Here is a 13,516-nt window from a genome sequence, read left to right on the forward strand (position 1 = left end):
AATAAGTGTGAATACTGTACCTCAGGACCCACATTAAAGGGTCAAACTTGAATGTCAAAAAAAGTCAAGTATTGGAGATTTCCCTGAGGCAGAATTGTCAGAAGGTTTCAAGGAAGGAATAGTATTTGAGCTGGACCTCAAGATGGTTAAAAATCCTTCCTTGCCCCCTTCTCCTCAACAATAGTCCTCCTTTTTCTCAGTGTTTGGCAGGGTCATAGAAAGTCTGAGGGTGGAAATAGTAGCTTTGAGCTCGATTATGACACCTACATTTGAGGCTTGAGGCTTCTCATAGGCTCCAAAATAGAGAAGAGTAAACACCTACTATCTTCTATGGATGCCATTTTCTGAGAGGTTGTTATCCATTTTGAACTTCTATTGTATGATAAAATGTTTGGTATACCTAATCTTAGTTTACAACCACAAAACATTTCCTATAATGTAGGCATTGTCTCCATTTATAGGTAAGAAAACTGACTCAAATAAGTTAAATTTACCTAAGATTATGTAGCTAATAATTATCTTCCTGGAAAATCAAAACAACTGCTACCACTTACTGAGTATTCATTATGTGTCAAGCACATAGATATCTCAATTCATTGTTACAGCAATCCTATGGGTACAATTATTATCATTTTACAAATGAGAAAACTAAGGCTCAGAGAGGTTGTGACTTGATGAAGGTCCCACAGCTCTGAGGCAGAGCTAAGTTTCAAAATCACACCTGGGAGACTTTGGCGCCTGTCACATCTGAGACTTCACTAAGCCTTTTGAGGTTATGATCTTTATACCAAACTGTACTTCTCTTATTTTTTTAACTTACTCCACAACCTGACTTTTACTACAAATTTGACCTCCCTCTCCAGCCCAACCTCTTCTTTCCCTCCCCATTCTCTGTCAAATGACCATAACCAATCTTAGCACTTGTTGATTTCTCAGTACCTCATGACCATCAGTCCTCAACATTTAGAAACTTTCTTTCAGCTTTCCTTATATCTATATATACCCAACCAAAGGGTAAATAAGGAGAGATTCTTTCTCTTTGTAGATTCCCCAAGTTTTCTAGAATCATCTCTTACTTTCTTTTTTTTTTTGAATTTTAATTTATTTTATTTATTTATTTTTTTTCTGAAATTTATTGACAAATTGGTTTCCATACAACACCCAGTGCTCATCCCAAAAGGTGCCCTCCTCAATACCCATCACCCACCCTATCCTCCCTCCCACCCCCCATCAACCCTCTGTTTGTTCTCAGTTTTTAACAGTCTCTTATGCTTTGGCTCTCTCCCATTCTAACCTCTTTTTTTTTTCCTTCCCCTCCCCCATGGGTTCCTGTTAAGTTTCTCAGGATCCACATAAGAGTGAAACCATATGGTATCTGTCTTTCTCTGTATGGCTTATTTCACTTAGCATCACACTCTCCAGTTCCATCCACGTTGCTACAAAAGGCCATATTTCATTTTTTCTCATTGCCACGTAATATTCCATTGTGTATATAAACCACAATTTTTTATCCATTCATCAGTTGATGGACTTTAGGCTCTTTCCATAATTTGGCTATTGTTGAGAGTGCTGCTATGAACATTGGGGTACAAGTGGCCCTATGCATCAGTGCTCCTGTATCCCTTGGATAAATTCCTAGCAGTGCTATTGCTGGGTCATAGGGTAGGTCTATTTTTAATTTTCTGAGGAACCTCCATACTGCTTTCCAGAGTGGCTGCACCAATTTGCATTCCCACCAACAGTGCAAGAGGGTTCCCGTTTCTCCACATCCTCTCCAGCATCTATAGTCTCCTGATTTGTTCATTTTGGCCACTCTGACTGGCGTGAGGTGATACCTGAGTGTGGTTTTGATTTGTATTTCCCTGATAAGGAGCGACGCTGAACATCTTTTCATGTGCCTGTTGGCCATCCGGATGTCTTCTTTAGAGAAGTGTCTATTCATGTTTTCTGCCCATTTCTTCACTGGGTTATTTGTTTTTTGGGTGTGGAGTTTCGTGAGCTCTTTATAGATTTTGGATACTAGCCCTTTGTCCGATATGTCATTTGCAAATATCTTTTCCCATTCCGTTGGTTGCCTTTTAGTTTTGTTGGTTGTTTCCTTTGCTGTGCAGAAGCTTTTTATCTTCATAAGGTCCCAGTAATTCACTTTTGCTTTTAATTCCCTTGCCTTTGGGGATGTGTCGAGTAAGAGATTGCTACGGCTGAGGTCAGAGAGGTCTTTTCCTGCTTTCTCCTCTAAGGTTTTGATGGTTTCCTGTCTCACATTCAGGTCCTTTATCCATTTTGAGTTTATTTTTGTGAATGGTGTGAGAAAGTGGTCTAGTTTCAACCTTCTGCATGTTGCTGTCCAGTTCTCCCAGCACCATTTGTTAAAGAGGCTGTCTTTTTTCCATTGGATGTTCTTTCCTGCTTTGTCAAAGATGAGTTGGCCATACGTTTGTGGGTCTAGTTCTGGGGTTTCTATTCTATTCCATTGGTCTGTGTGTCTGTTTTTGTGCCAATACCATGCTGTCTTGATGATGACAGCTTTGTAGTAGAGGCTAAAGTCTGGGATTGTGATGCCTCCTGCTTTGGTCTTCTTCTTCAAAATTCCTTTGGCTATTCGGGGCCTTTTGTGGTTCCATATGAATTTTAGGATTGCTTGTTCTAGTTTCGAGAAGAATGCTGGTGCCATTTTGATTGGGATTGCATTGAATGTGTAGATAGCTTTGGGTAGTATTGACATTTTGACAATATTTATTTTTCCAATCCATGAGCAGGGAATGTCTTTCCATTTCTTTAAATCTTCTTCAATTTCCTTCATAAACTTTCTATAGTTTTCAGCATACAGATCCTTTACATCTTTGGTTAGATTTATTCCTAGGTATTTTATGCTTCTTGGTGCAATTGTGAATGGGATCAGTTTCTTTATTTGTCTTTCTGTTGCTTCATTGTTAGTGTATAAGAATGCAACTGATTTCTGTACATTGATTTTGTATCCTGCAACTTTGCTGAATTCCTGTATCAGTTCTAGCAGACTTTTGGTGGAGTCTATCGGATTTTCCATGTATAATATCATGTCATCTGCAAAAAGCGAAAGCTTGACTTCATCTTTGCCAATTTGGATGCCTTTGATTTCCTTTTGTTGTCTGATTGCTGATGCTAGAACTTCCAGCACTATGTTAAACAGCAGCGGTGAGAGTGGGCATCCTTGTCGTGTTCCTGATCTCAGGGAAAAAGCTCTCAGTTTTTCCTCGTTGAGGATGATGTTAGCTGTGGGCTTTTCATAAATGGCTTTTATGATCTTTAAGTATGTTCCTTCTATCCCGACTTTCTCAAGGGTTTTTATTAAGAAAGGGTGCTGGATTTTGTCGAAGGCCTTTTCTGCATCGATTGACAGGATCATATGGTTCTTCTCTCTTTTTTTGTTAATGTGATGTATCACGTTGATTGATTTGCGAATGTTGAACCAGCCCTGCATCCCAGGAATGAATCCCACTTGATCATGGTGAATCATTCTTTTTATATGCCGTTGAATTCGATTTGCTAGTATCTTATTGAGAATTTTTGCATCCATATTCATCAGGGATATTGGCCTGTAGTTCTCTTTTTTTACTGGGTCTCTGTCTGGTTTAGGAATCAAAGTAATACTGGCTTCATAGAATGAGTCTGGAAGTTTTCTTTCCCTTTCAATTTCTTGGAATAGCTTGAGAAGGATAGGTATTATCTCTGCTTTAAACGTCTGGTAGAACTCCCCTGGGAAGCCATCTGGTCCTGGACTCTTATTTGTTGGGAGATTTTTGATAACCGATTCAATTTCTTCGCTGGTTATGGGTCTGTTCAAGCTTTCTATTTCCTCCTGATTGAGTTTTGGAAGAGTGTGGGTGTTCAGGAATTTGTCCATTTCTTCCAGGTTGTCCAATTTGTTGGCATATAAGTTTTCATAGTATTCCCTGATAATTGTTTGTATCTCTGAGGGATTGGTTGTAATAATTCCATTTTCATTCATGATTTTATCTATTTGGGTCCTCTCCCTTTCTTTTTGAGAAGCCTGGCTAGAGGTTTGTCAATTGTGTTATTTTTTCAAAAAACCAACTCTTGGTTTCGTTGATCTGCTCTACAGTTTTTTTAGATTCTCTATTGTTTATTTCTGCTCTGATCTTTATTATTTCTCTTCTTCTGCTGGGCTTAGGCTGCCTTTGCTGTTCTGCTTCTAGTTCCTTTAGGTGTGCTGTTAGATTTTGTATTTGGGATTTTTCTTGTTTCTTGACATAGGCCTGGATTGCAATGTATTTTCCTCTCAGGACTGCCTTTGCTGCGTCCCAAAGCGTTTGGATTGTTGTATTTTCATTTTCGTTTGTTTCCATATATTTTTTAATTTCTTCTCTAATTGCCTGGTTGACCCACTCATTCGTTAGTAGGGTGTTCTTTAACCTCCATGCTTTTGCAGGTTTTCCAGACTTTTTCCTGTGGTTGATTTCAAGCTTCATAGCATTGTGGTCTGAAAGTAAGCATGGTATAATTTCAATTCTTGTAAACTTATGAAGGGCTGTTTTGTGACCCAGTATATGATCTATCTTGGAGAATGTTCCATGTGCACTCGAGAAGAAAGTATATTCTGTTGCTTTGGGATGCAGAGTTCTGAATATATCTGTCAAGTCCATCTGATCCAATGTCTCATTCAGGGCCCTTGTTTCTTTATTGACCGTGTGTCTAGATGATCTATCCATTTCTGTAAGTGGGGTGTTAAAGTCCCCTGCAATGACCACATTCTTATCAATAAGGTTGCTTATGTTTATGAGTAATTGTTTTATATATTTGGGGGCTCCGGTATTCGGCGCATAGACATTGATAATTGTTAGCTCTTCCTGATGGATAGACCCTGTAACTATTATATAATGTCCTTCTTCATCTCTTGTTACAGCCTTTAATTTAAAGTCTAGTTTGTCTGATATAAGTATGGCTACTCCAGCTTTCTTTTGGCTTCCAGTCGCGTGATAAATAGTTCTCCATCCCCTCACTCTCAATCTAAAGGTGTCCTCAGGTCTAAAATGAGTCTCTTGTAGACAGCAAATAGATGGGTCTTGTTTTTTTTTTTGTTTTTTTTTTTTTTAAATTTTTTTTTTTCAACGTTTATTTATTTTTGGGACAGAGAGAGACAGAGCATGAACGGGGGAGGGGCAGAGAGAGAGAGGGAGACACAGAATCAGAAACAGGCTCCAGGCTCTGAGCCATCAGCCCAGAGCCCGACGCGGGGCTCGAACTCACGGACCGCGAGATCGTGACCTGGCTGAAGTCGGACGCTTAACCGACTGCGCCACCCAGGCGCCCCTGGGTCTTGTTTTTTTTATCCATTCTGATACCCTATGTCTTCTGGTTGGCGCATTTAATCCATTTACATTCAGTGTTATTATAGAAAGATACGGGTTTAGAGTCATTGTGATGTCTGTATGTTTTATGCTTGTAGTGATGTCTCTGGGACTTTGTCTCACAGGGTCCCCCTTAGGATCTCTTGTAGGGCTGGTTTAGTGGTGACAAATTCCTTCAGTTTTTGTTTGTTTGGGAAGACCTTTATCTCTCCTTCTATTCTAAATGACAGACTTGCTGGATAAAGGATTCTTGGCTGCATATTTTTTCTGTCTAGCACCCTGAAAATCTCGTGCCAATTCTTTCTGGCCTGCCAGGTTTCAAAAGAGAGATCAGTCACGAGTCTTATAGGTCTCCCTTTATATGTGAGGGCACGTTTACCCCTTGCTGCTTTCAGAATTTTCTCTTTATCCTTGTATTTTGCCAGTTTCACTATGATATGTCGTGCAGAAGATCGATTCAAGTTACGTCTGAAGGGAGTTCTCTGTGCCTCTTGGATTTCAATGCCTTTTTCCTTCCCCAGTTCAGGGAAGTTCTCAGCTATGATTTCTTCAAGTACCCCTTCAGCACCTTTCCCTCTCTCTTCCTCCTCTGGGATACCAATTATGCATATATTATTTCTTTTTAGTGTAACACTTAGTTCTCTAATTTTCCCCTCATACTCCTGGATTTTTTTATCTCTCTTTTTCTCAGCTTCCTCTTTTTCCATAACTTTATCTTCTAGTTCACCTATTCTCTCCTCTGCCTCTTCAAGCCGAGCCGTCGTCGTTTCCATTTTGTTTTGCATTTCGTTTAAAGCGTTTTTCAGCTCCTCGTGACTGTTCCTTAGTCCCTTGATCTCTGTAGCAAGAGATTCTCTGCTGTCCTGTATACTGTTCTCAAGCCCAGCGATTAATTTTATGACTATTATTCTAAATTCACTTTCTGTTATATTATTTAAATCCTTTTTGATCAGCTCATTAGCTGTTGTTATTTCCTGGAGATTCTTCTGAGGGGAGTTCTTCCGCTTGGTCATTTTGGATAGTCCCTGGCGTGGTGAGGACCTGCAGGGCACTTCCCCTGTGCTGTGGTGTATAACTGGAGTTGGTGGGCGGGGCCGCAGTCAGACCTGATGTCTGCCCCCAGCCCACCGCTGGGGCCACAGTCAGACTGGTGTGTGCCTTCTCTTCCCCTCTCCTAGGGGCGGGATTCACTGTGGGGTGGTGTGGCTCGTCTGGGCTACTTGCACCCTGCCAGGCTTGTGATGCTGGGGATCTGGCGTATTAGCTGGGGTGGGTAGGCAAGGTGCTCGGGGGCAGGAGGGGCAGGCTTAGATCGCTTCTCCTTAGGTGATCCACTTCAGGAGGGGCCCTGTGGCAGCGGGAGGGAGTCAGATCCGCTGCTGGAGGTTTGGCTCCGCCGAAGCGCAGTTTTGGGTGTTTGAGCGGAGCGAGCAAGTTCCCTGGCAGGAACCGGTTCCCTTTGGGATTTCGGCTGGGGGATGGGCGGGGGAAATGGCGCTGGCGAGCGCCTTTGTTCCCCACCAAACTGAGCTCTGTTGTCAGGGGGCTCAGCAGCTCTCCCTCCCTTTGTCCTTCAGCCTTCCAGCTTTCCGAGCAGAGCTGTTAATTTCTGACCTCCCAGACGCTAAGTCGCGCTTGCTGTCGGAACACAGTCTGCCCGGCCCCTCCGCTTTTGCAAGCCAGACTAGGGAGCTCTGCTTGGCCGGCGAGCCGCCCCTCCGCCCCGGCTCCCTCCCGCCAGTCCGTGGAGCGCGCACCGCCTCGCTGCCCTTCCTACCCTCTTCCGTGGGCCTCTCTTCTGCGTTTCGCTCCGGCGACTCTGTTCTGCTAATCCTGGCGGTTTTCTGGGTTATTTAGGCAGGTGTAGATGGAATCTAAGTGATCAGCAGGACGTGCGGTGAGCCCAGCGTCCTCCTAAGCCGCCATCTTGCCGCAACCTCTCTCATCTCTTACTTTCTATGAAATTCTGCCATGCTCACCTGAAAGCCTCTCTTCCCCTGTAGCCACCAATTACTCTTTTGGATCAATTGGGAGTTAGGCTCAAGGAAAGGCAGAGAAAGAAGATAAAACACAGTAGATTACTAAAGCATAATTAATCTAAACAAACAAATGTGGATAATGGCCAGCACAGCCAATTACTGAAAGAGCAAGTCTGTTTCTAATACTTCTAGAGCAGATACAAATGTCACTGACTGCATGTCTTAGCCCAGTGGAAAATTGGTGGACCTGTGGCTGAGCAAGACTTTATAAGCTCTCTTCTCCAAACTCTAGAACACATCACCAGAATGAAGTCTTTTATTTCTTGTCAAGACAGAGAAAAAGAGCTAAGAAGGGCTCCTAAACACATGTATTGTATTTTACAGTATGGATGTATTCTTTACTTTTATCGAAGAACCTGAGGCAGAGTGAAGGTCTCTTTGCCCCATGCTCCTACAGGAATTTATTCACACCAGCTTTAGAACATGGATCACACTGGACTGGGACTGTTTTCTTACATGCCAGCCTCACCATGAACACTTGGAGGGCAGGGACCATGACCTTTCATCATTGCCCTCCCCGTTGCATAGCACTATACCTAAATAAATGAACAAATGCATGTAAGTAGATGTTTTATCCACCCCACTCTCCAAAGGAAAGTCCCAAGTCCTTTTGTAGAAACTATACAGAGGAAAGTCCCAAGTCCTTTTCAAAGCCAGGCCTGATTAGAGGCAGTGAGATTAAAGGACAGTATATTGGCTTGTATATTTTTCTCTCCTACAAGTTAATGCTTCTTAGAAAATAGAAATAAGAAGGTAGCTAAAACCATTTAAGAAATTAAAATTTGGTACCCAAGAAGCCTAGGTTCAATCTCTGTCTCCACATCTTACAATGTGGGTGGCTCTGGGAAGTTGTTTCACTTCTCTGAGCCTCAATTTTTCCTTAATGGGGAAATAAATGTGAAATGAGGGAGGAAACCTACCTCATAGGCCTATCATAATGATTAGATCCAACAGAAAAAGAGAAAATATCCAGTTCTATGTCTGGAACAGAAAAGAGCCCTTGCCAAAATTATCTCAGAAAACAATATTGATTTTATTGTAAGTTGACTGCCATGGAACAAAGCAATTTAACATGCACTTTGTGTTTGCTATCTTTAATTGCTAAGGAAAAATGTAAAGAATATCAAGCCCACTCAATATCAAATCCAAATGTTGGATTGATGCAAGGGGAGGACATCGGGGACAGGGAAATGGCATAGTTGGATCACTAAAGAAATGAGGACTGTGCATTGACCTTTGACATGGTAGGCAAAACTCTGAACAAAAAGCTGAAATGGAGTGACAACTGCAAAGTGCAGAGTGGGTCAGCTGAGGTGACTGTCATTAAGGCTGCTGGCCAGTACCTGGGGCCAACAACTCTTAATTATAGCTCAGGGTCAGAGGTGTTTGTAGCTTTTGCTTAATTGATATCTGTTCTGATGCCTGGAATCTACCACTGGAGTGGTGGTCAAAATAGGGAGGAAGCGGGGGGAATAAGAGGTGAGGAGGTGGGAGTGAGTGAAGTACAAACAGGCAACTATAGAGATATAGTTAGTAAGAAGTTGCTATGGGCTGATGTCAAAGAGGTTGCTGCCTGTGTTCTCCTCTAAGATTTTGATGGTTATAGCAGCACTATCAACAATAGCCAAATTATGGAAAGAGGCCAAATGTGCCCACTGACTCATAAAAGAATAAAACAGTTTTGGGGCACCTGGGTGCCCCAGTTGGTTAAGTGCTGACTTCAGCTCAGGTCATGATCTTGCAGTTCATGAGTTCAAGCCCTGCATCAGCCTCTATGCTGACAGCTCAGAGCCTAGAGACTGTTTTTGATTCTGTGTCTCCCTCTTTCTCTGTGCCCATCCCCCACTTGTGCTCTGTCCCTCTCAAAAATAAAACATTTAAAAATTAAAAAAAATAAAGGATAAAAAAAAGTTTTGAAATATACACACACACAATGGAATATTACTCAGCCATAAAAAGAATGAAATCTTGCCATTTGAAACAACATGGGTGGAACTAAAGGGTATTATACTAAGAGAAATCAATCTGTCAGAGAAAGGCAAATATCATATGATTTCACTCATATGTGGAATTTAAGAAACAAAACAAATAAGCATAGGGGGAATAAAGAGAGAGGCAAACCATAGAACAGACTCTTAACTATAGGAGAAACTGAGCGTTGTTGGAAGGAATGTAGGTAGGGAGATGGGTTAAATGGGTGATAGGTTATTAAGGAAGGCATTTGTGATGAGAACTGGGTGTTATATGTTAGTGATGAATTACTAAATTCTATTCCAGAAACTAATGTTACACTGTATGTTAAGTAACTGGAATTTAATTAAAAACTCCCCCCCCCAAAAAAAAGAGGCAACTACATCATAAATTTGGCTTATTTTTCACCAAGGCCAGGATTACAACCACAGTTCTGTTTTCTGTAGCTAAGGCTGGAGGCATGGATCTTTGAAAAAAGCTACATAACACTAGCCTGTTGCTGACTAATTTAAGGTAAAAAGCAAAAACCAAGCAATTATGTGGCCCAGATTTAGACAGTCTTACTGATAATGGACAGTAAGATCATTATATTAACTGAAACTATTAGATCAGAGCAGCTGTTGCCAACACCCTGGAGCAGGACTGTGGAGGAATGGGAAGGGGAAATGCCTCTAGAATTTAACTCTACAGTAGGCAATAGTTAGGGAGGGCTAAGTTGTGGTGTGCTGACCTTAGAGGATCTGGCTGACCTCAAGGCTTAGTAGCAGGCAAAACAAACTTCTCCGTGAAAAATATATCTTGAATTACCCAACTCTACCAGATTGATGTGAAGGTCAATACAGGACTTATAAATTGAAACAGTGTCTACATAGAAGTCTGGTGTTAATTGGTTATTTCCCTAAATAGGCAAATCTTAGAAAGGGGAAGAGCAGGGTAGGGAATTAATAACATATTTTGAATATTGATTATATGGCAGAAATTTTGGTATTTCTTTTTTTTTATTTTTTTAACGTTTATTTATTTTTGAGATAGAGACAGAGCATGAATGGGGGAGGGTCAGAGAGAGAGGGAGACACAGAATCTGAAACAGGCTCCAGGCTCTGAGCGGTCAGCACAGAGCCCGACGCGGGGCTCGAACTCACGGACCGTGAGATCATGACCTGAGCCGAAGTCGGATGCTTAACCGACTGAGCCACCCAGGCGCCCCTATATTTCTTCTAACCCTACCAATAATTCTGTTAGATGAGCTGTTTCTCCTATTTATAGATTTAGAAACCTAGGTGCACAGAGGTTAAATAACTATTAATCATACAGACAGATGGATCAGTGGGCCAAGACAAATAATTCACAGAGTCAGTTACTTAGTGGAAATCTTATCAGATTCCCAAAGAATAGCTTTTACGGAATTGTGCTCTGAGACAATGCCATCAGCCCATCTTAAGGTTGTTATATGCAACAATTCTTGAGAGAAAATGCTTCTTAGAAGTATTCTCTTGCCTCAAAAATGGATGAGTTGTACTTTTACTTGAACAAGTGGCTTGTTGTTACCTTAAGAGCATAGACTTATATTACCATTAAGTTCCTCCTCTTTTCATTTTCTCTAGAAAGTTTGGAGACAAATATGTGACACTGCTCCAGCAAGTATGTAAGGCTTCACAGCAAACATTTTGTGTATGAACTCCATTATTTCCATATCCTTACTATACTACCTTTTTTTCTCTCTTGACCTCATTTTTTCTCACCTGTATTCTCTAGAATCTAAGGCAGAAGTCAGCAAACTTCTTCTGTAAAGTATCAGATAGCTAATATTTTAGGTCTTGTAGGCCATTGGAAGGTCTCTGTTGCTACTACTAGATTCTGCTGTTGTAGTATAAAAGCAGCTTTAGACACTATGTAAGTTAAGTGGTATATTATGGACACAGAAATTTGAATTTCATATAATTTTCATGTGTCATGACATATTATTTTTCTTTTAATTTTTTTTCAACCAGTTAAGGCCATAGTTTGCTAAGCCCTGATATAAGGCTCAAGAGAGTAGGGACCTTGTGTCTTATTCATTCTTATGTCCTCAACACTTAGAATGAGACCAGGCATACAGTAAGTATTACATAAATACTTGTTGAATAAATTATTCTTACTATTTTGAGTTCTTGTATTTTCTATATTGTGAAATGCCTTAAATCCTTTTTGGAATAGGACAAGATAAAAAAACAAGGCATATTTTTAGAAGGTCATCTATCAAGAAAATAAAATATCCACAATTTGGATCCAAGCCTTTGTGATATCAAAGTCTATATTCTGTCCAGTATACCATACTATCTTCATAGAATTATGTACCCTTCTCCAGATACCCTCTGGATTAGCTCCAACCTCCAAACATGAGTCTCCACATGTAGTAACCAATTAAATTTACAGAAGTCAGCCACATCTTGAATTTGTAATTTAAAAATCCTATAGTTTTGCAGAAGTTGTGCCCTTTTGTCCTTATTTTGATTAATCTGGCAAGTGAGAATGAGAAACCAGCAGTTCACCAATTTCAAAGTTTCTTATAGAAACGTAAAGTGATAGTTCTGCTTTATTGGAAATAAAACAGGCTTTTGCGCCTGTCAGACTTGGTAAGATTGAGATCACAGCTCAGCCAGTTACTAGCTATGAACGTTTGTCAAGTCACTTAGCTCTAGGATCCTCAGTTCTAGTAGGAAAAAAAAATAGTAATACATTCTCCACAGTAAGGCTGTGAAGATCAGAAATAGTTTGTCAATATCTAGTACAGTGCCAAGGACATACCAGATACTTAATGGCAACAGTTGCAGTAATAATATTTATAAAAATATTATTATTAATTTATTATACAAGTAATAAGTGCCTACCTTGTGATAGTCAGGCAATGTTCTAAACACTTGGATATAGAAGTAAATAAAACAGGCCCCAAATCACCACCCTCATTAAGTTTACATTCTAGTGATTATTGTGAATGGGTTTTATGTTCTTAACCATCATTCCAATATTAGTGGTAGTAAACTGGAACAGATTCCTATTTAAATATCTCCAACCTCAGAAAGATCTCAATGTACAAAAGAGTTGGTTTCAATTCTGGTTTCAATGGGATTCCCAAGCACTTACCCTCCTTGTGGTGAGTCAGGGGACGAGGAGCTGGTCTCTTTATTTGGAAAGAGGGTGCTTTGGTGGGCCCAGATCCTGGCACAGGTCCATTGGTGGCCTTTGATATGGCCTTGGTTCCTCCATCTTGCATTCTAGACACCAGCTTCCCCACATCCACTTCAGGACAGGACTCCAACTTGCCATCTGAAACAAGCCTGCTTGGGGACTGCCTCTCAGTATCAGCTTCCCCACTCCTCTGAATAGGCAGTTTGGGGTATTGTGGTAGCTTGGGGGGTTCTATACTGCTGGTGATAACACCATTGGGTGTTTGATGTTGGATTTCATCTAGGAAAAGTTGGTGCAAAGAGGGAAAATTAATGATAACTTTATTACCATTTCATTTTTATACACACATAATATTGAAATATTGTACACATTTTCAATGGGGTTATTATTGTGGAACAAGTCACTGATATCTCACAAAATCAGTCTCTTCCTACCCCAATTCATGTCGAGTCACAGATTCCAACAAATAGGGAATTCAGTTCAAGATCTGAGTATGATTTTCACCACCACAATTCAGTAACACCACAGTACACCAAGATGCTTTATTCAAAGGGATATGTAATTTAAAAAGGACTTAAGAGCTTCCGATCAATTATAATTCTATTCTTTTAAAAAAAAATTTAAATGTTTTTATTTCTTTTTGAAACAGAGAGAGAGAATGAGCAGGGGAGGGGCAGAGAGAGAAGGAGACACAGAATCCAAAACAGGCTCCAGGCTCTGAGCTGTCAGCACAGAGCTGGCGCGGGGTTCGAACTCATGGACTGTGAAATCATAACCCGAGCTGAAGGAGGATGCTTAACCGACTGGGCCATCCAGGCACCCCTATAATTCTATTCTCTTTAAAGTGACACCAATTAATCCTTAACTATTTCTATTCCTCTCAAAAGTAATTTGTTAAATTCTCTTAAATTTCAAGTTAATAAACTTAACAGAATTTAACTTCATTCTCCATCCTCATAAACTCCCAACTCTAATGAAAGCCAAGGATAT

General features: G+C 40.6%; 1 protein-coding gene across 6 annotated transcripts in view; it reads right to left on the bottom strand.

Annotated features, from left to right (window-relative positions):
• The window catches only part of OPHN1 (oligophrenin 1), a 636,611-nt gene that overhangs the window by 45,179 nt on the left and 577,916 nt on the right, over positions 1-13,516 (bottom strand). For all 6 annotated transcript variants that reach the window (XM_043570205.1, XM_043570202.1, XM_043570207.1 and 3 more), the window contains exon 21: positions 12,482-12,805. In XM_043570205.1, coding sequence (XP_043426140.1) covers positions 12,482-12,805 — 324 coding nt within the window. The remainder of the gene's footprint in view (positions 1-12,481; positions 12,806-13,516) is intronic.

Source organism: Prionailurus bengalensis, chromosome X, assembly GCF_016509475.1.
Source record: "Prionailurus bengalensis isolate Pbe53 chromosome X, Fcat_Pben_1.1_paternal_pri, whole genome shotgun sequence".
NCBI lineage: Eukaryota > Metazoa > Chordata > Mammalia > Carnivora > Felidae > Prionailurus > Prionailurus bengalensis.